This window comes from Pieris rapae, chromosome 4, assembly GCF_905147795.1.
Source record: "Pieris rapae chromosome 4, ilPieRapa1.1, whole genome shotgun sequence".
In the NCBI taxonomy this organism is placed as follows: domain Eukaryota; kingdom Metazoa; phylum Arthropoda; class Insecta; order Lepidoptera; family Pieridae; genus Pieris; species Pieris rapae.
The window spans coordinates 4785105-4808568 of NC_059512.1; the positions used below are offsets into that span (position 1 = coordinate 4785105).

General features: G+C 32.3%; 1 protein-coding gene across 1 annotated transcript in view; it reads left to right on the forward strand.

Annotated features, from left to right (window-relative positions):
- The window catches only part of LOC110992731 (transducin beta-like protein 2), a 77840-nt gene extending 56929 nt beyond the window's left edge, over positions 1–20911 (forward strand). The window contains exons 4-7 of the mRNA XM_022258671.2: positions 9465–9713; positions 10661–10784; positions 17664–17849; positions 19488–20911. Of these exons, the coding sequence (XP_022114363.2) occupies positions 9465–9713; positions 10661–10784; positions 17664–17849; positions 19488–19702 (774 nt within the window). The 3' untranslated portion in view covers positions 19703–20911. The remainder of the gene's footprint in view (positions 1–9464; positions 9714–10660; positions 10785–17663; positions 17850–19487) is intronic.
- Positions 20912–23464: the final 2553 nt, after the last annotated feature.

Below are 23464 nucleotides of genomic sequence, written 5' to 3' on the forward strand. Positions count from 1 at the left end.
GTTCATAGAAAGTCCATCGGTGCAGAGCCAGGAATCAAACTTACGACCTCAGGGGCAGAATTGCTTGCTGAAACCATTATATCAATACTGCTATACAAGAAGCATTACAGTAGTACATATATAGACTCGCGGTAGCTTCTCTAAGAAATCAGCATTGTCCTTTCATAAAAAGCATTTATAATGTCCTTGTCCAATACTGATCATTATACCAATATGAAACCGCATCGGATGCGTTGCGTGTAACATCGTGCTTTTGTCTCTTGACACAAATTATGACTTACAGCCTCTAAACAAAAACATTAAAAATCCTGAATTGACAACCCTGAACCAGTAATAGTTGTTGTAATTAATAATCTTTTGAAATGGCGTATTATTTTTAATCTTACTTAAGCATATTATTATAATTGAGCTCGTTTATAAGGTACACGGATAATAGTATTTTCACAATGTTTTATACTGACGCGATGAGGTATTAATTTTTTTTAAAGAACAGGAGTTAATCGGGCAAGTACTCAACTCATCTGTTGTTAAGTGATACCAGCCATGAACGGTCACATTACCTGAAGGCTCGCAAGTGCGTTGCCGACCATTGAAACAAATGTAGACCAATTTTTATGGTGGTGTCACGCGTGTGAGCTATAGACCTCTGATGGTCAACATTCTCCAATGGCGGAGATTAAAAGGTTAATTATATAATTTTATTGCGAATTGAAAAAAAAATATCGTCAATGAAAACATAAATGTTTATGTCAAAAGTTAACCTACAAGTATTTGTCATTTACACAAATAATATTTCTCAATAACTGATTAAACAGCCAACGGTCGTAAAACAAGGAATTACTCATAGCATTTGGTTATTGCCATGTCAACGGTAAATAAAGCCGTTCATGACCCCAATATGCTCACCAGAAATGGTGTGAGCATATTATGAACTGAGTCACTTACAATGTATTGAGACATTGTAATATTAGGCTATTGATGACTCATATCGGGACAATGAGGTTCCGATTTTTACTGAAGACAATGGTCAGCATAGACAACAAAACATTTGCGTGATAAGAGCTTGAATGTTTATGGTTATCAGTGAGAAAATTTACACTTTATTTTCTATACACTAGATAGATCTTAACTTTTCTTTGTATCGCTAATTCACATTTATAGTCATTATTCTTAAGATTAAGCTCATTATGCTTTAGGAGCTATTGATTCATTACATGGAGTTTTTAGTAACTTTTAACCATTACGTCATCTTATTTTAAAAGGCAACATTATATTGTATCCTATTCGGCATAAGTTTTCATAAATCTCTAGTAAAGGTAGAGGTAGCCTGATAGGATTAATAAGGCAGAAGGAGAATCTTGGGTAGACTCGGCGGAGGATGGAGAATCTGTCGAAGAGTTTTCTAGAGGAGGCCTTTACTCGTAAACATATCAATATAACTAAGAATTAACTACGGTTAAGTATTTTTTATTAGTAAAATATGCAATCAAATTGACATACATACAGACAGACAGAATGTTATATACATTTATTACAAACAAAACTCACACACATAACCACACAAAATAACAATAATCAAAGAAAAAAATAAAAAAAAATATTTTCTCATTCGGCTCGTTTCAAATGTGTAATGCTGTGGCTGTATTTGGCCCTGGCTCAGCATTATGCTTAGGAGGAGAAAGTTCCAGCGCTGGTCATTGTGCGAGAGACCACAGCCGCAAATTGTATGTGTTGTAGTATATTCATAATAGTTGTTAGGAATGAATTCGCTGTTTTATTTTTTTCACAAGGACAGTCGCAGTCCCCGTCTGTGCTTGGGCAGACACTATTGATTTACATCTACATCAACATTTGCATTAAACACTCTTTATACTCGGTGCAAACGAAAGCTGCTAAAGTTAGTAATTCTTGGAAAAGGGATGCTCCTCTTTAATAAAATCTCAGAGGCTCTTTTATCTCTGCCTTTTAATAAATTTAAGAGATGTATTAAAGAAAAGCTGCGTAAAAAGGCTTACTATGAAGTTACCGATTATCTAGTTGATAAAAGGGCCTGGGACAAGTACTGGGCAGGCTTCTTCTAATTAATTTTCTATATTTGTTTTAAAAAAAGATTTGTTGAAGAAAGAGTTGTTTGATGATTTGCTTTTTTAAAAGAGTACCGAGGGTTTTTCTCTCTCTGATTTCTTTGCCGATGAGTAGGGATGCCTACAGGTTCAAATTTAATGACGTGGAATAAGTAATACCTGTCTATCTTATGTTTCATAATAAACGTATTTTTTTATATATTAAAAAACACCTATGGAATAAGCGGAACAGTAACACTGCGTTGGCTTCAGTGCATTGGTACAGTGCAATCTATTTATAGTAAGATTAAATCGCGAGAGGTCACAGGAAATATACAGGATATTGACATTAAACGAGTGGGATGTCAGGAAGGGGTGATAATTGATCGTGGTAATAAACCATCTTACTTGACCATGTATAATATCGCATAGAAGGCTTATACCAACACAAATATTCGGATTTTACTGAACAATACTAAGTATGAGTACGCACTGTACCACGTTTATGGTAATTATGAGCCCGACTCAAATAAATGCCACTTTGGACTATCAATTGAATTACCGCAAATTTATACAAATTGAAGTGCAGTAATATATGGCGTATAACCCGTCGGTAAATTTCCTGCAAATGTATCGGTAGAAATAAAATCCCGATCGCGACTTGTCTTTTGATTAAAATGATCAATTAATTAAACGTAGAACAATGGGTTTAAAGGTTCTTAATAGATAATAGTTGAATGACAAAATACTATCGCCTATTATTATGCTGTGCGTCTTAATTGTTTTGTTATATTTTAAATTACGTCAATAGAGTATTTTCAGTGATTTTATGCTATACAAATGTCACGTTCGTATGTATACATAATAAAAACATAACAATGAGACATTTATTATGAAACGAGAAAAACAACGTTTTCGTGACGATAGCTAGATTTCGCTAACAGTAAAAATCTGTCACAATGCGATTCCCATGATTGTCGTAACTAATACGAACTCGTTTTACACAATGGGAAATTAATATCTCGACACACAACAGCGGATAAAAAGGAACATTCTGTACTAGCGATGCGTCTTGGTTTTCGATGTTTACTATGAATAAAACTCTAAGTGAGATGCCCCCTTATGTTGCCAATTATTTTAAAGGGATTCTTATCAAGGCATCGCTTTTATGCACCATCGAATAGTATTAGGATAACGATTTTTACAGAAGGAGCACGTCAACATCAATATAATATAATCTGTGAATGATATGTAGAAAAGTAGTGTAATTTTCAGTCATCACGATGCGCGGGATGAGCTCCTTGTGACGGGTACAGTAAAGCAATAAATTTCGCCGAGTTACTCATGTCTACTCACACGTAAAGTTTAGTAATAGAACGACATTCTTTCAATATTTTATCCAGCTACGGACATTATACAAAAAAATAGTTTTTTTGTTAAATTTCTAGGGATTTCTGCATTTTTACTTAATGTATTGTTGAAGTAACACCTCTTAAGTATCTTAAGTAGTTTTTTAAATGTTATAACCTGCAAATAAGTAAAGTGTTGTGTTTCGATGGGATTTCGTCTGAAACCTAAGACTTTCAGGTGAAACGCATTATGCCATACCATCTAGGCCAAGAAGTCAGTCAATTGAAATTAATACTTTTCACACTGTATGGCTTTGTTTTTGTATGAATTCTTGTACAAGGAACTAGTTGTGGATTAAGCAATTGTCTAACAATGTTTTGCTGCTTGCCGATATGAATATTCCCTATTCAATTTGGACTACAATAAACCTGAAAGCCATTACATAATTCCTTTATGTACTTTTGAGTAACGGCAATTGTATATGATTCTGTCTTCGTGTTAATATCGTATCTACCATTTGTTTATTAACATAAAACTGGATTTTATACATCGTTTAAAAGTTTTTTGTGTTAAGTAAGCTTTATACATCATTCTTTTGTTTTTATGTGACAGGAGGCAAACGGGCAGTAGGCTCATTAGATATTAAGTCATGCCGCCCATAAACACTCGCTTTTTCAGAGGGCTCGCAAGCGCGCTGCCGGCCTTTTAAGAATTGGTATTCTTGACGGACTCTTAGAATGGTTCGGAAATACTTAATTGACCAGTTGGTTCCACATAATGGTGGTGCGCGGCAGAATTTGCCTGAAGAAACGCTCAGTTGTGGAACGACGGACGTCAAGACGTTGCATCAAACTTGCTTTTATGTCTATTGTAAGACGTGCTAATGTATAGATTGTCACTGTCTCTAGTTCAATGTATATAATAATAAATTAAGGTTATGACAACTTTATCAACTAATAACACTTTTATCACACTATCTTTTTACCACAGTGCAAACACGAAAAAAGTTTGGTGTAGATTGAATTAATTTCGTAACAGGGTTAATATCTATTTAATCCTAATTATTAGTGAAACATTATTTAATAAATCAGTGTGATGACAACCTTTTTTATGTCTGTGTCTGAAATTATTTTACTGTTCCATGATCTTTCTCAATCTAATAGATAGTAGATAATAGTCAAGTAGGTCACTTATTAAGCCAAGCCGGGTTTTCTTTCTATGCTTTTCTCGCCGCCGATCGAACCCACCTCAGTGAATAGTGTCGAACGCTGAAGTCACTTGGCCAACACTGCTGATAAAATATTAATACCACGTAATTTAAATGATTAATTTTCACGGCAGTTCCTTCGTTTCTGACTAGGCTTTATCAAGAGGCATAAAACATATGACGAATGTGACCTAGATGACGTTTACTACTTGCTACAGAGTTCTTTGTTTGAAAATCGAAGTATTTGAATAATTAAATCTATTGTCTATTTTATTTTAAAAACTGTGTCATCTTCGTAGCGAGGCATTTATAATTTCTATGTATGTAATTAGATATCTAATATCCTCATTATTTGATTAGAACCTGTCTTAAGTAATAGCTTTATACACTATGTTATCCTGAAATACAAATAAATACTAGCGACTCGCCCAGGCTGCGCACAGGCCCGCCCCATTACCCTTGAAGAATTATACAGCCTAACCTTCCTCATGAATGATTCTGGATATTAGAGATTTGCCGTTCAGTCGTTTTTGAGGTTATCGCGAACAGATAGACACGGTGAAGGATTTTTTATAAATAATATAGATTTTAAACTATGCTGTCTCGTAACTTTTTTGTAGAAACTCTAAAACTTTTTTCATTCAACCATATATCCTCTAACCGATATATTAAGAAACAGTTTTGATTTAAAATAATGCACTGACAGACATAGTGACTTTGATCAAGAAATACTTCCTACAATCTCACAAACTTTACCTTTTTGTAATTTTATTGATGATAAACTAGTTAAAATATGACTATCGTTAATAAGACCGTAAAGTACTATATTTAAAATGGCCAAAAATAGTCATAGTCATAATATCTTTATTCATTTAGGTAAACATGTACACTTATGAACGTCAAGGAAACAAATTAAATTAATCGTAAATTTACATTTACCACCAGTTCGCAAGTCAAGGGCGTAGAGCGGGTAAGAAGAACTGGCAAGAAACTTTCCACCACTCTTTTCAATCGCCAAGTTTTTAATACAAATTGTTTGAACTGGAGCAAATCAATCCCAAGGATTAGGATCATTTAGGTATTCGTCACATTTATAAAAGGCTTTATTAATTAATTTACTTTTAACAAGGGCTTTGAATTTATTTAGTGACAGTAGTAGTTGGGAGTTTGTTGTAAAAACGAATACAATTTCCATATAAGGAGTGGTTTATCTTCTGGAGCCTGGTTGGTCGCACACTCAAATTAGTTCTATGACGCGTATTATACTGCTGAAAGTCACCATTTGTTTTAAAATCGTTTAAGTTTTTTGTACATACAACAAGGCTTCAAGAATATATTGACCGGATAATGTCATAATATTTAGTTTCTTAAATCTATTCCGTACCGACTCCCTCGGGGAAACACAACAAATACCCCGAACAGCCCGCTTCTGCAACACAAATATGGATTGAACCTCTGCAGCAGCACCCCAGTAGAATACCGTACGACATAACGCTGTGAAAGTAGCTATGGTACACAATTTTAGCCGTATCCTTATCAGTAAGCTGCCAGATTTTCTTTATTGCATATGCTGCAGAGCTCAGCCTATTTGAAAGAGTCTCTATGTGTGGGCCCCACTGGAGTTTACTATATACTACAGTTTTGCGTTGAAAATACCTTTATTTTTTATTTTGTCCTTCTTTGAAACGTCATCCCTAATGTTTAACCTTAATTTATGCTAAAGATGTACTGCCAGCATAACAAACATGGACATATAATTCACATTTATTTTATTTTATTTCTACTAGAGATTTTAAGAAAAAATAATTTGGAAAGAATTAAATTATATCTCTTTGTAGCGGCCGGCCGTTGCATAATTTATTTATTGTTATCCTTTAGCTTTCTATAGCAAATGAATAGTTCTAAATCGAACGAGAAGTAGATATTTATCTGTAAAAGAAAAGCTAAGCTCATTTATAAGTCTACGACTCGTATTAATAACAATTGGCATTTAGATACGATAACCATGTAAGCGGCTAGAAACAAAATACTATGTATTTTTAAAAGTGTTACACAGCTGTCTGATAGCACATTATGTTATCAGCAAGGCATTCACATAGAGACAAAGAAATTTCCTTCAGTAAGCCAAATAAACGTTTCCTACTTCCGACGTTCAATGTAACGATTGTGTACTGAGATGTTAGTAATATGTATGTGTATTAAACCCTTTCTCAATTCAGAAACAATGGAATTTGATTCATAGAACAGTTATATAACAATTTTATGTGTTAATAGTCACCCTATTCATAATTTCATATTTGCCAATTTGTCCAGTAGTAGTAGGTTAATATTCATATTTCGTGGTTTTCATTTTTTTATAGAATAGGGGGCAAACGGGCAGGAGGTTCACCTGATGTTAAGTGATACCTCCGCCCATGGACACTCTCGATGCTAGAGGTTTCGCGAGTGCTTTGTCGGCCTTTAAAAATTAATTATTTTTAGTTCACTATAGTCATATTTTATGACTTTACTGGACTTAAACACTGTTTTGTTTTTGTATGCTTCTAGTGTCCATCTGAATACAGTAAAACAAGCTTGGTTAAAAGTGATAAACTTCGTCAAACCAATTAAAAAGGTGACTTGTACGGCCATCGGCTTCTCAATTTTTGGTAATAAACTCCAGTCGCCAGCCAGAATTTGCATTGTAGTTGTTATCGCGACCTTCCTCTGAACAATGGATCGGCTGTGCATTGTGCGATCGTCGCACGCGCAGCCTCGAAAATTATTTTTAGCAGGAAGGTTCGACGTTTCCTCGACCCGACGTAAACATAAGTTTTTATTAAACGATGAATGATTATAAGTGGAAATAGATTTCCTATTTTGATTTTTCTTGCCTTGGTTTTTTGCGGTGTTGAGCGAGAGTTATTAAATTGTAGTTCGTGAGCTATGGCTTACGTATTGCTTCATTCCTGTTTTTAATACCGGAATTTACTAGGTTAACGATAAAAGCTATTACAGCACAAGCCATAAATTACTAATACTTAAGTTTGAAATAAAATGTTTAATTAAAAAAACATTTCTTAACAAATAGTAAAGCAAGATTCATTATACTAATCCTGTAACAGATTATAGTGCGGAACTAGGCATTTGTTCATGAATGAGAATTATGTTTTTACTTTGTCATTTAAGAAATATAAAATTGTATTCATTAATGAAATCTCCAAATCAGTTCCTAAAGTATACATCTATTTTAAATAAGTAATTTATATGTAAAAATATTTTTTACTATGTTTAAAAAAATATATATTGTCTACCTGCTACCTTTAATCTGAAATGCAGACAGAATCACTTATTCGGTCCTTACACTACACGTTGTTTGTGGCAAAGTGCGTTAACCCTAAAAGGCTAATATCGAAAACAGGTCATATCGCACTATTGTGACACGAAATTTACATCTCATGTACATACAAAACTGATCTGGGGAGATAAACGCATGATGAAGATGAGTTTTCGTCTAGTGTGATGATATGTGCATGATGAGGCTTATTGAATGATAGCTTGTATTGTCAAGATATATATATATATATATATAGAGCAGTGGATTGCTTACTGTCGATTGTGAAACGAAAAGACGAACCGAGAATGCAAAAGAAAGATTGATATTGTGTAATTTTTTTTTAACCCTACCGCTAACTAAAATGATATAAAAAAACGATTAAAATAAAAAATACAACCAAAGATGGAATGCATAGTATAATATACAAAAAGTATTAAAATTTACTAAAGGACATAGCAATAAAAATGATTAAATTAATTTAATTAAGTAATGCCTAATTCGGCTGTATTGTGTGTTGGTGTGTTTGCGGGGGCTGTGCTCATGATGAAGGTTATATTATTTATATTTACATAAAAAGTTTTAAGGTTCAGTTTCGGTTTTAGTATTACTCATAAGTTTGCCTACAGTCCATTACGTTAAATTCCTTCATCATTTTGTACTCTACCAAACCCGCAAAATAAATACACCGTTAATTCGGTAAATTGGCATTTATTTCAGTATGTATATTTTATAAGAATTGGATTGAACGTGTATGAAATCATGAAGAAGATAACAAAGGAAAAACTGTATGCAAGATAGACTGTGTGTATTTCAGAGCAAAGGCTTATCGAGAGGAAAAAGTTAAAAACATATCACTGAAGACTTCGTTTCCTAAACTAACTCACTATATTTTTATATAAACAGTTAAATTCACATTTAATAGAAATACTTCGTAAATCTAGCTCCACCAATACCTACGTTTTTCATTAAATAATACCAGAATATAGTATTTATTTATCAGAATATATTATTTTCTATATTTGAATCATTAATTCTTTAAATCAATTAATTTATTAGTTTGTAAACAAAGACGCTTCACGACCTTAGGAGATATGATATGCGAATGTTATTATTTTTTTAACGATTTTAGCATATATTATTATTTAAGATATGAATATATCAATTATACTTTTTCTCAAATATTTTTTTTAACATACTAATTGTCAAATCAAATGTTCAAAAATGCCAGATATTTCTTTTGATGTCATATTTAGCTGAACTTAAGTGATATATATTATGCCTCCTGCCCGTCTGTTCTATAAAAAAAACTAAAACTTGCGTTTCTGACACAAGCCTTGCAGTTTTCGCACAAAGCAATTAAATTATCAACCATTCAATTTCACCACAATTATTAGATCTAGAATATTAGATCACGAAATATCTAGGACCAACTCCGTGGTCGGGTTGACAAAAGAAAATAATAAAAAACTATTCAATTGACTAAGACCCTTATAATATTATTATTAAACTTAACCTTCATTGACCGCAGGTACACGAAGAAGACGTGGTCGGCTTCGGTATATCCAGTAACGGAAAGTTCATGATGTCGTGCTCTGCGAAGACTGATATGATCATCTACGACCTCAAAGGCCAGATACTGGAACGGCTGGACACCTACTTGATGAACACACATTCAGCTAAGATCTCCCCTTGTGGTCGTTTCGTGGTGGCCACAGGTTTTTCACCTGATGTAAAAGTCATGGAAGTCTGCTTCACTAGAAATGGAGATTTCAAACAGGTGACGTTTTTATGCGGGTATCATAGTTTAAATCGTGATATCTACATTGAGTTCAGATATCTAACCTACATGACAATCTTATTAGAATCTATTATATTAAATTCTCGTGTCGCGGTGGTTGTAGTTAAACTCCTCGGAAGCGGCTTGACCGATTCTCATGAAATTTTGTGTGCATAAATAGTATGTCAGAGAATCTAACAAAATCTTTTTTTCATCCCGCTAAATGTTAAGGTTAGTCCACCCCTAAATTATTATTTTTTAATTTTTAGATAAGTTTTTTTATTATTATTTTTGATACAGCATTAATAATACATAAAACCCCAAATTTTCACCCCTCTATAATCAACCCCTATTTTTATTATAAATGATATACATGGCAAAACGACGTTTGCCAGGTCAGCTAGTATATAATATAAAACACTCTTTAGTTTAATAAACCACGATTAAGTTACACGTCACATATACGTCATAATTTGAATGTAATCCATTCAATGCCTTAGCATTGAATTTCAATTAAGATAAACGTACGGAATTTTACTGTCTCGCTTCTAAAACCCTTCTTCGCCCTTAGAATAAGAGACCAAAATAGATAATTGAATTTCAAGTTTTTTGTAATAAAGTTACAAAGGAACCCTGCTGGAATTCTAATTCTCAGCAAAACAATCGTGGTCTAGGTTTAGATGTAACTGTTTCCCCATAAAATGTGTAAATATGTGTTCAGCGACACTATACTTTTATTTTAAAGACCAATTTTAAGCAAATCTGATAAGCGTAAGTCTCTCTAGCATGTGTAATTGGATGATGTCTCTCAATACGATTAAAAAAACCACCTGGAACACGGTGATGATTTGTTTATTATTTTAAGTCACTTTCAGTAACACGATGAAAAAAAAAAAAACACGATGTTGCTTTTGTATTAGCTATATTCAGTTAAAACTGGTCTTCAGGTGGTTAAGGCTTTTGAGCTGACGGGACACAACTCTGGAATCTACGATGTGGCATTCACACCTGACACGTCACATATTGCAACTATATCTAAAGATGGCACGTGGAAGCTATTTCATACAAACAGTGAGTATTGCGCAGTTTGCATAGTTCAGTAAATTCTGTTAAATATATTTGTATTTGTCATGCAAATTTAGAGCTTGTAATACAATAGTAGGTATTCTGTACATCTTAGTTGTTCTATTAATAAAAATGTATTCAATTTGTTTATACCATGATTGTAAAAGCGTATAGGGGAATTGAATTAAATTAGCCGGGTCATCGTGTTACAAAAAAAAGGAGAGATTATAGGACATGCCTTCACGCTTTAATCGGTGATTGATATAGCTGAATTGGTACAGAGATAAAGGGAATCTTAGATATAAAAACTTATAAGGATTGAAAGATGAGGATGTTTGTATTCACAGAACAAATGGGCAACGTAATAAAATTGTGCCAAAACAGTATGGAAAGAAGTACGACAGGATCAAAAATCATATAAAATAAAATTAAGCCATATTAAAGTTAAAACAAAATTTCTTATACATATCTAACTAAATCTAACTAAAGTGGACACGGTCATGTGGTGAGAGAAAAGGAGCAAAATGTTACTAAATCGTAACGGAGTGGTACCAACGATGTGGGTAACGAAAGGGAGGCAGAAAAGAAAATTCGAGGACGGTATATAAATGGAAGCGCGTCAAATGTTGATTCGAAATGCTAGAGAACGCCACGAGTTGAAAAAAATAAGAAAACATTTGTCGAACGTCAAGCTAAGACAAGTTAATAAATCAATAACCGTTTGCCGATACTAAGGATAGATATGGGCTAAATGTTGTATTTCTTTAGGCATATTTACTTTGTGTTAAGGATGTAAGTTTAACAGAATTAAAGGGTTTTTATTTATTAATTTTAAGTGGGATGAGATATGAGAGGTGAGAGGTGCGTGTGAAGAAATTTCTGTACAATTTTAATTGTAAATTAATTCATTTATACGCTTAGCTGTCACAAAAATTAAGTAATAGACTGGTATTCATAATTATAAGTAGAGTTAACGTATTTGTTTTTCATATGAAAAACACAGATTGCGATAAAAGTGATGCATTGCTAAATAAAATTGGATATCGAGACGGTGACTCAAATAAAAAAGATATGTGTTTCGGGTTAACCTTTCAAAATAATTGAACCCTAATTAAGTTTAAGGTTCATTAGTAATCTCCATACATTACTTTTACATAAAAAATTATGAAGATAGTCTATTTATCTAGTAAACACACATAATGATAACGTTCATAATGATAACGTTTATAATGATAACCTTCTCTAATCAAGTGGGTTATCTAATGTATTAGAACTGGTCGATATTTATCTATCACTGGCCTAAACAACATTTACAAAATATAGTTTACGATAGCGCAACGGATATTTAGAATCTATACTAATACAGCTAGATTATCGAAGCTTTAGTAGAATGCGATCCTTGGATCTTCGTGGATATGGTAGTGCAAAGAATTTCTTTTGAGAGACTATTTCTTGACCGGCTCTCAACGGGTAAAAGCTATATTTACCTGTATATAAAAACACATTTTTTAAAAATAATAATCAATGATTTAAAAGTTCTTTAACAGGTATTAACACGATTTTGTCACGATGCTTTTCAGCTCCTATTATCACTTTCACATCAAATAAATATAACAATTTGATATGTTAGAACATATAGAAATGTTGCTGCGTTGTTGGGTGTTGCAATTTACCTAGATTTTTACAAAAAATACTGTCAAAGATTTTCCTATGATAAAATTACAGGACATACTAACGAAGTCATTTATATTTTATGTATTGGCTAATTATTTTATATATAAATAGCCCTTTAATTAAATAGATTGTAACAATTCCTACTTAATTAGTCAAACATAGCAATACCATTAAATGGAATTTGTCGCAAAAAGTTTGTCTTACATACATGGAATAAACATATGCACCAAGATTTTTAATTATATTTTTTTCAAATATGTTCTGAATAGCTTAATTTTAGCTTAAATTCTCACAAATCTAAAATAAGTGAATACTACTGAATAGTATTATGATGATGTTACCATGGAAATGGTAGCCATGGCAGCAGATTTTTATTGATAGACCAAAATGATTTTTATGAAAATATTATCGTCCACGCAAATCCTACGTAAAAGTGTCCCTTCTAAGAATTTCTATTTAAAGATATTACAGTAATGATAGAACCATAAAAAATAGACTATCTTACATTGTTTACGGATGCCATACAATACCTTGCAATATTATAGATTCGTTTTAGAATTTAACAAACAAAATAAAAATAAGACATGGCGTATTTCAACTTTTTTAAGTTCACAATAGTGTGAAACACAATGTACCTATAATTTCCTGTCCACCAGGATTCGAACATATTTACAACATTTTTACTGAAACGGAAATTTTATAACATAATAAAATTGTGCTGATTAAAACGGTATATTTACAAATTTCAATTGTTTCCAAGTTTAAAATAGACGATAAATTGTTTATTTGCTAAAAATGTTGGTATAGGCAGGCAGGCAACTTAGCAAGATGTTCCATAATACTAATTAGTTTTTGCAGATAAAAATTCATTTAATTTATTTCACTTAATACTATTTCAAAATTTTCCTCTTATTTGAGGTAAACAGAAATTTTAAGTGTAATCTCAAACTGGTTAATGATTTTGATGTAAACTTATGCGTGTATTGCGTCATTGTTATTAAGAAATATTGGGTGTCTTTCCTTAGTTTCTTACTAAATATTGCTTCCCCTACCCAGTATTGTAATGAGTTGAATTTATATCTAAATAATGGCATTTAGTATGAAATAGATTACTTAACATTTTAGGAATCATGGGAAATTAAGAACCAGTCCAGGTCCGTATACGATATACTATGTATATTGTATGACACGTATTAAAATCTTTGCGTTCATGCTATCACGAGCTGACAATGTATCGAAGTACTTATAGATACTTATAAGTTCTTGGCACTTAACGTTGCGAATACTGAAGGAAGATTTTGTGTTTAGTCTTGTCATCACGGATCACAGGGGATTGATTACCTGAATTTATTTTATAAGGTTTCGTAAATAAAAATAGAATCTGTTTTAAATCGATGTTATATGATAAAAATAATATGTATAGCATTTCTTTAAAAATATTTGACAATGAAATCAAAATCTAATATTGAAAATGCTTTACAAATAAAAAATTAAAGGCGACCAAATACCAATGGCGCTAATATTTGTATATCTGTTCCGTGATCATATGTTTTTTCTAATAGGCGAATAGCCTTCTTTGTTACGCCATAGACTTCTAGAACTTCGTGTCTTCACCGTACAAGTGAGTGTTAATAAAAAGCATTATACGTCCATACATTGTTCGAACCTATTATGGTTAGGGATGAGAGTCTGCTGGTGCTCTTGATGTTATACAAATGTATTCTAAACAAGATTAGTGACGTCATAATATCCTTCGAAGGATAATAGGTATTTTACAATTTGATTAATATTAAATGGTTTCTAATGAACGAGGAAAACATCGGGACTGTCCCAAGCATTTGATTAAAATACGTTTACAATATATTCTTACTTAAATAGGATAATAATAATATTATAATAATAAAAAAAATATTGTTTCTTAAATTTTTTACATCATTAAATGAGTATGAGACAACCCCCGTAAGTAGTCAAGAGACACTTGTGTTGGGGTTGACTCGCTACTTCCCTTAACTAAACAAGCTTTAACTAAATCTAAATTAACTTAATCTATGAATGCGTGTATGTGTGCATGTGTGTGTATGTGTGCATGTGTGTGTATGTGTATAGGATAAGCTTGTCTTTGTTTATTCCGGACCCATAAATTCACATTCTCTTCCTCTACTGGTGTATCGTTTACAAGGATGAATTATTTAAATATAACAATAATACTTTTAATTAGAATAATGTTATATTTTCCGTTATTTTCTATGGTCCCGGCCCTTATAATTACGTGTTAATGAATTAATTTGTAATGTTTTATAATTCACTTTCCAATTTGGTTTAAAATTTACATCGTGTTACATTTTCCCACGAGCAATAATAAAGCGAAGTACACATTATCGTTACGAAGACTGTATAATGTACAATTAGTATTACTTTCCAAAATTTCTGTTCATTCGTAATAAGATGTTTTCCCACGTTTCCAATCCGTATGTTAAAGAACGAATGACTCATGATTAAAACAGCCTATTCATGAAGGCGGGAAAATAAAGGAAAAAAGATGGGGTTAAAAAACCTCCAAGGTTCCAGTGTATCGAAATTGCTACAAGTACAAGATTTTTCTTTTAAGAAACATTTATTGGAAAAAATAGTTTTAATTACTGGTTTATTATAGAATATATTTTACTAGTATGTACATTGTTTACGTAAGGCATGGCTTGTTCTATAAAATGCGTAGAATGGTCACATCCTTGTTGCGTATCCTTGATGGTTTGTTTATATTATAGAAATAAAGCGGATCTGAACACAGCGATCGTCTTTATTAACCTGACATTTTAAGGCATATTTTTAAGCGTTGGTGGTCCCTTTCTACGCATTAAGACATTTAAAAATAAGATTGTTAAGTTCTCTACTCATCTATATTTTATATACCTGTGCTCGAAGAAATGTATTAATCCGGCTCAACAATTTGTGCATAATATTTATGTTAAATATAGTGTCTCCTTTCTCGTAGTTCAATGCAAAGAACGTATTGTCTGTCTGGACCGTTTTATGTGTATCCGAAGGAAGAAGAGGTCAAACATCGCCATCGCGTTTATAATTTCGATCCCGATTCTAGATTTCGATCGGTATTCTGGAAAGCTGACCTTCAATTTACCATGGAGTGTTCAGAATAGTTGTTCGTATTACCTACTACTGTCGAGGCATATATAAGAATTTCCACTTATTACGTCAGATCCGTCGTTCCACAACTGAGCATTTTCAAAGGCATTTTTTGCTCCTCATTACTACTAAGTGGAACCAGCTACCAAATGAAATATTTCCGAATTGATTCGACTTAGGGTTGTTTAAGAAAAGAGCCCTTATGAGGTTTTTGTGAGTGTCCTGTATGCCTTAACATTAGTCCCCTGTTAACCACTCTCTAGGTCTGCTCTCACCATCTCATAGATTGAGTGTTTATTACCTATTTATTTGTGTTGGTAGGAGTTTTAACCCTAATCGCCTTATATGACATTCCTTTGTTTGTAAATATAAAATAACGTTCCTTTAATTCCAGTTTGTTAATTCGTTAAAGTAGGTCAAAATTAATTATTTACATAATTTAAGGAAATTATTCACGAAATAATTATTTAAGTGGTAGATAAGAAAATCCAATCTATTTGTGTCAAATATGCGTATTAATTTTTAATTTATGTAACCTTATCTCGAGTATGAAAAACGTGTTAAACCTAAATTTAAAATCCCGTTTCTTATTTGTAGTTTATTTTTAAACTTCTATAGTTTAGGTTTCGGTAACTTATGAAAACCTTTCATGTATGCAAACACCTAGGTCCGAAGCTAACTCAAACACTTAGATCCAAACAAATTATTTTTAGGATTTTTTTTAAAAACATTACTAAACTCAAGTCTCTATAAAGTCTAGAAAAATAAGTGACTTAATATAATAATTCAAAGAAATAATATAAATCATTATACTTCAAAGTAATATTGTATTATGTTGATTTCTGGAGCTTTTATTTATTTGATACTGCATCACTGGAATTTCTACCGCTACACTTAAAATAATAATAATTTAAAAACGGAATACGTGTTTGTGTTTTAGTTCTTGTTCAATTTTTGTTGATGTTTGTTAGTTGAGTTATAATTCGAGGGTATACTTAAAATATGAAACTTACGCTAAGCCTAAATTTGCTATTGATTGCTTGCAGTGTCGTCATACTGAACTTATAGTACGGATTTCGAATAAGCTGTATCTGCCAGTTGTAATATCGATCATTACGTTTTTGTATGCTATGTTGACGTGGTTCTCACAATATCAGTAGTCTTAATGTCGCAGTACATATGATGCGGTAAAAACTGAATATCGGTATCGCTAGGGAGTAATAAAGTTTACGTTGGAGGATTGTCCACAGTGGTCTCAGTTGCGTCATAATCTTTGTTCTGTGGTGGGTTATAATCTTGCTTTACCTTGTGTTGTAAATAAAATGCTCGGCAGTGACGAGGTATGGAATGCAGTGGTATCCTTCTGTGAGCATGTAATGCTACAGAAGGAGTCAGCAGAACGAGAAAGGGAGGGCTTTAGGACGAATCCTAGGGGTAGAAGACGGGGAGGAAATAGGAGAAGATATGCCCATCTCTTACCTCCTATGTAGTGTATTGCACCGAAGCTTTTTGAGTGTATTATGCCGTTGAGGTCCCGGTAGAATGCGATAGCGACCCCGGAGCCTCTGTAACGCGGCTTTGTAGGTATTTGTCGAGGTGTTTTTAGTGGGTATTGTTCACCCAGTCTCTGAATAGCAGAGATTTTGGTGTGGGTCGAGTCCCACATACCCCTGCAACTTCCTAGGGCAGGGGATGCGCAAATGCATTTCCACCTCGAATAACAAAAAAAAAAAAAAAGGGAGTAATAAAGTGATGTAGGTACACCTTTGTCAAATATTTAATTAGCCTCTGTTGTCAGCAAAAAATGAGCATAGCTTTTTTGTATAATATGTGTATATATATTCGCTTCATTAGGACATAATATGTTAACTTTTTGTCGGTTAAAATGACGTTCTGTAATATTTGTAAAAATAAATATTCATTACAAATGCTAATTATAATATTCATGTTGATAACACTATTAGTAATCTTGTAAACTGATCTTAATCAGGTTTAATTTACATTTAATTAATTTTGTGGTATATTTTTCTCGTAGTTTTAAAAGTACATAATATATATGATACATTTCAGTAAAGTACACACTTGGAGAGTCGCCGCACGTGTTAGAGACAGGGACCTATTCTCCAGGAGCTAATCCGCCACGCATCGCTCTCTCGCCCAACGCCGAAGTACTAGCTTTGGCCTGCGACACTAACGTATCCTTCTACGATACCTACACTGGCAAATTGTTTGGGACCGTCGAGAATATCTACTCAAGTAAGTATTTGTAACTTCTATACAAGCGAAACAATGTTAAGATTAGTTTTGGGGATGGAGAAGGCGACTCCAATGGCGTAAAGTCCACTAATAAACTAAGAATAGTGTGAGATCGCTACTCCTAAGTCTGAAACGTCAAAAACTATACGTTAAATAAGATAGATACTTTTATAGTATTGTTACATTTAATAATTGTGTAGAAAGTGAGAAGCGCTTTTCGTTTAAACTGTCAAAAAAAATCTAAAAAAAAAATCGATTACCAATATTTTACAGAACTGTCAGATCTGTTTCAGTGATGACAATTGACGCCGTCCTTCCAGAGCGTTTCAAAAGTCATTAAAATCGACCAAGACAGATAATTGTATTGTTTAATATTGAGTTCCCGGTTCATGATCGTGACCCGAATTTGTCAATTTGACCTTCGATATGCGTAAATGACGATAAGTTTGCAATTGTAAACGATTGCTGACCTTAATAATTTATTAACTTGAAATCACATTTAAGTCGAACATATATTTTAAGTTGCGATTCCTTAAATGATCATGATGTTTACAGCTATTTAATTGTTTCATCTTAGAATTACCTTGATAGCGAAGCGAAATAAATCAATTTAATTAACAATTACAGAAAGCACGATATATGATAACAAACTTATGACAATATAAGACCTACGTTTGCACATGTATTATTGTTTCGTCTGAAATTTTTTTTTTTATAAATTTACATAACAGCACGCGCACTACTTTTGAACGCGCCGTAGCTCTGCGGCTACGTGCCTTTGAATCGGAAGCAATTGATCACGTAAAAAATAGACCGCTCGCAACAAATGGAAAATTTACCTATTTTCAAATCGAGGCTATCAGATACCCAATAAATTATTTAGAGCGCTTCGCGACTCTATTGATTTGCTACAAAAGAGGAACTTACGTATTCTCTGACGTCTATAAAGGTCGCCGCAAACACGCGATACGATTCTATGAATTTTATAAGTAAATCCTATAGGATTACAGTATAGTATGATGTAATTTGTATCGCGTGAATTACAAATTACTACTCAGTACTGACGAGAACATTAGAAATTTATACAGTGATTTCAAACAAACTGATACATGATGCCATTTTTAATGTAGATGAAAACTGTTTTTTACAGTAAACTATATGTTAAGGTTTTTTTATCCTTTTATTATAATGTTAACCTTATCCTGAATAGCCTATTTTTTATTAATCATATATAATAATATATATAAATAAAATTAACCATCAGAACAACATTATTATATATTCTTATAAGTATTATGATGCCAGCTAAATCGTTTGCAAAAAATAGTAGAAAATATGTGAAGACAAGGGAAACATATTTCGAAAAACATAATTATGATTTCTTCGTTTTTCGATTTAGTTATCTTTACTTTTTACATTAGGCATAAGAAACAACATTCATCGACTGACAATAATAATAATAGTAAAATTCATAGCTGGAATCCCCATTTGAAAATATTTTTGATAATATTCTTAAACATTTTTATCGCTACTGGTCTTAAGATTTACACTCTAAGATAATTTTCATTAATTACTTATCGTATAGTTTCCTCCTTAGTTTATTATAATTGAGCTTCATTTATGCTGTATCGTTTTCAGGTTCAATAAACTACGTATCCTTCGATTCATCAGGTCAGTATTTGTATGTGTGTGGCGAGCGGGCAGTGCGCATACTTCATAATGTCTGTGGTTGGTCCACTAGTATTGATACATGCACTAGACTTCTTGCAACTAAACAGACTTCTGCCACAGTTGAAAGGCTTAACAAGACTATCCAGGAATGTAAGGAGAAGTTGGCTAAGTTTAACAACTAAAGCCCTAATGACAATATACGCAAATTGTATTTTTAATATAGCCAAGTAAGTCAAATGATGTAAAGTGAATTATCAGAAGCATATGCATTTAAATAGTAGTATTTGAGAGTAGGGACTTATTGAAAACCAATTAATTATGTATTTTTTACATTTTTCCTATACTTAGAATGGTAATGGTATTTCTGAGTTATAAAAAAATGATTCTTATTTGTTTCTACTTTATTAGAGGTTTAATTAAAACTGCAATATACTAAATGTTGTGAATTAATAATATAACTGAGTCTTTTTTTCTTTCAAACGTAAAATGCTACGATTTTGACTTCTGTTTATAGTTAAACAATTCATTGTATACTATTGAAATTGTGGAAATAATTAGTATTACGGTATTTTTACGTCATGCATTTACGTGATATTTAAGTTAATTTTTTACCTTAGTTAGTTGAGCTTGAAAGCTATGTTTACCGACAGTGTTACATTGTGCTAGGTTCGATTTCGGTATATATCAGTTTGTAAGGCATAGTCATTTGTGTATATGCTAATTTATTGGACTGAATATCATCTCAAATGTACCACGGAATAAATACATTTGAAAGGCTCAAAGTCGAATTTCGTTTGAGAATTATTTTGAATACGCATCATTTATGTTACTTATGGAAAATCTTTGAAGTATGACTGTTTTATTATGCACGGTTTGCTAATGGAATTGTTGTTTGCCTTTTTATTTTATTTGTTTCGAGGTATGTGCCATACTTGAGTATTTAACTTTGTAAATTAATAAAAGGGTTCCAGTATCTCTAATAAAAATAAAACTATTACTAAAAACTTGTCATTCTCGATGAATGCGTGATATTTTATAAATTTGTACTACAGTCGAAATTTTACGGTCCAATACAATTCTCATAAAATTTTTTGTTTACTGTGAAAATATGCTAAAGATTCTAAGCCTAAGATTTAGGGTAAGATTCTGATAAGTTTAAGCATTATACTATAAGCTCTAAATCCATGGAATGATTTTTCTTGTCAATTTTTGTACCTAGCAAAAAAAGAAATTTAGCTTTTTATATTTGAATTATTTCACGTGTTCCTACTTGTAAACTGTACTAATCTAAATAACTATTTTGTACTCATAACTGAATTTTTACACTAAATTTATTTTGAGAAGTGTTTTTCGAAATTGATCTCTTGGTTTATAATAAAATGTCACGATTAGATCTTGTTTTATTTATACCTACTTAATGTTTCTCTAATCTAACACTTAAAGGAAAAATATATAAGTGGACAACTTGGTGATTGTCTGGGTAACCATTCAGACTTACACTTCACACTTATACCAAGACCAACCTAAGATTGTATAACTCTCCCTGCAACTTTTTTTATCTAATGATTATAGCATATCTCAAAATTGAATATTACTTTATGAATAAACTCATTTTTGTAAAATATAATTCGCCTATGAACGGACAATCATGATGAACTTATCCTAGGGAAATAATAATAACAATAATGAAATATTAATACTTACTTCTATATTATTTTCTCGTCGTGTGCGTGGTTGGACTCATAAGTAAATAATACAATACATTTCGCGTAAAATTGAACTTTATTGTATTTTGCATAAGTGACATGATTTTTATTGAGATACTCTGTGATTATTAAGTACGGTTCACAGCTTTTGACAAACATTAAATACATTTTAGCTTCTATATTCATGATTACAATCAATTCCTTTGCTCCAATGCAAAAATATTCTCACGCCAACACGAGGACGAAGTGTCACTTTGCTTTCTTATACTAAATAACAATCTAGGAAAGGCTACTACGCACTGACTGGCAGCTATGGGTCTAAGTAATGACAATGCTAATTACGACAGGTTTTAGCTTAACATACCAGCACTAAATGCAATTTCATATTGTAGTAGTCACACAAACCGTGTCAAACCAGAAACCGTCTTATTAAGATGTCGTGACTAGCACAGGCAATAATTTGATTTGACTTGAGGGAACTCTAGTACGCGCTAATTCTGTACTGTGAATTTCATCAAACGGCGCAAATATCATCACAATGTTGTGTCCACTTATGGAACTTTAATTAGTGATAAAAACTTCATATAATCTCTTCACATAAGTGGAATTATCAAACCAATATAAATACGCGTTTTGTATGACACCTATCCGCCTGTCAGTGCGTACAGCCCAGTGTCGAAACTCTGTTACTTTCAATAGCGACAGCCATCGGGATTGCGCGATACTACTTCAACATTGCAGTCGGGATCATGTGCGCTATTGACAGTAGCAGAGTATCGACTCGGTATGATCACAAAATACTTGTACCCATCGCATTTTCTGTTAACGCCTATAGTAAATTCTTCGTGTTTGTGGCTCTATAAATGCACGTAAACTAGAGGCAGTGTTGATGATTTGTGACGATAAAACAGTGTTAAAGATAAACTATAGATTATACTATAAGGAAAAACGACAACAACACAGAACACTAAAGAGCGCAAAACTAGTGTCTTATTACGGATAATCACATCGTTTTTTATAATTCAGAACGAAGTGCAATTGAATTCAATAATTGTTTAAGTTGATGAAATCTTGTGATACCATTAAAACGATTGCTGACAAGAGTTTCCCAATATTTCCAAAGGACAGGGCTCTGATAAACCAGTTTTTTTTTTAATTAGGAATAGCCGTAATAAGGAACTATCTTGCGCTTATTAACAATAGGTGTACAACTGTAAGGTAACTATGAGGAAACTGCACTAAGGTGGTTTTAATTACAATTGTTCCCCAAAAATAAGTCTATCTACAATATGGTAATGGAACTATTCAGTAACGAAAGGACTTTTAAAGGAACGTACGAAAATAGTTTTGAATTGCGAGTGGATCAAATATATCATATACTATATACACGAACATATATCTTTTTTTATATTTTACATGTCTTCGCCGATTCATGTTGTACTAATTTAAATAAACAGCATTTCTATTAAGACTATGTCACTAAATTGGATATATTTTAATATGACAATATCTTTTGCAAGATAATGTTGCTATCCTTAAAAATTAAGTAGGCGGTAATCGATTGTTAATTCGAGAATATTTTTTAAAAACCTAAAAGTCTTCTGAAATTATTAAGTATAATTTTGACCACAAATTGGACGCGCAAGTAAAAAAACACGACTGAGTTTTCTTTGCTACAAATTAATGATAGATAGCTGAAAGATTAGGAAGCGAACCACACATTTAATATCAGTACTATTAATACGAACAATAATGAAAAAACTGTTTAATGACATTACTGATTTTCTAAGGAACACTCGCTCTGTATTTGGAAAGGGAAGTACGAACACGCATTTTTCGAATAGTACGTGTATACGCTAATTGAAAACGACGCTTTTTAACTAACCCAAACTGAATTATTGAATCTATGGTAAAGTTAGTGATAAGGACTGCATATTTCGTAGATAAAGTGAGGCGGAATTGCAATGTACTAATATATGATCGACGATATTCACTATCGGAAGTTGTAGAGGCCGTTGTTCTAGTACAATATTGGACTATGTATATGAATTTGCAGAATAATTCAAATATATAAACTCATTGCAAAAATACACATGATTTTTGACTGCAATGAGTTAAATACGGAAATTACTGTTAATGTAAGTTTTTTACATAATAACGTATGTTAGTGTGTTACCTTGAAGCAAAAAATTCACTTAACTTTTAGATTAATATGTAGTAATTGAAAACAAGTAGTTA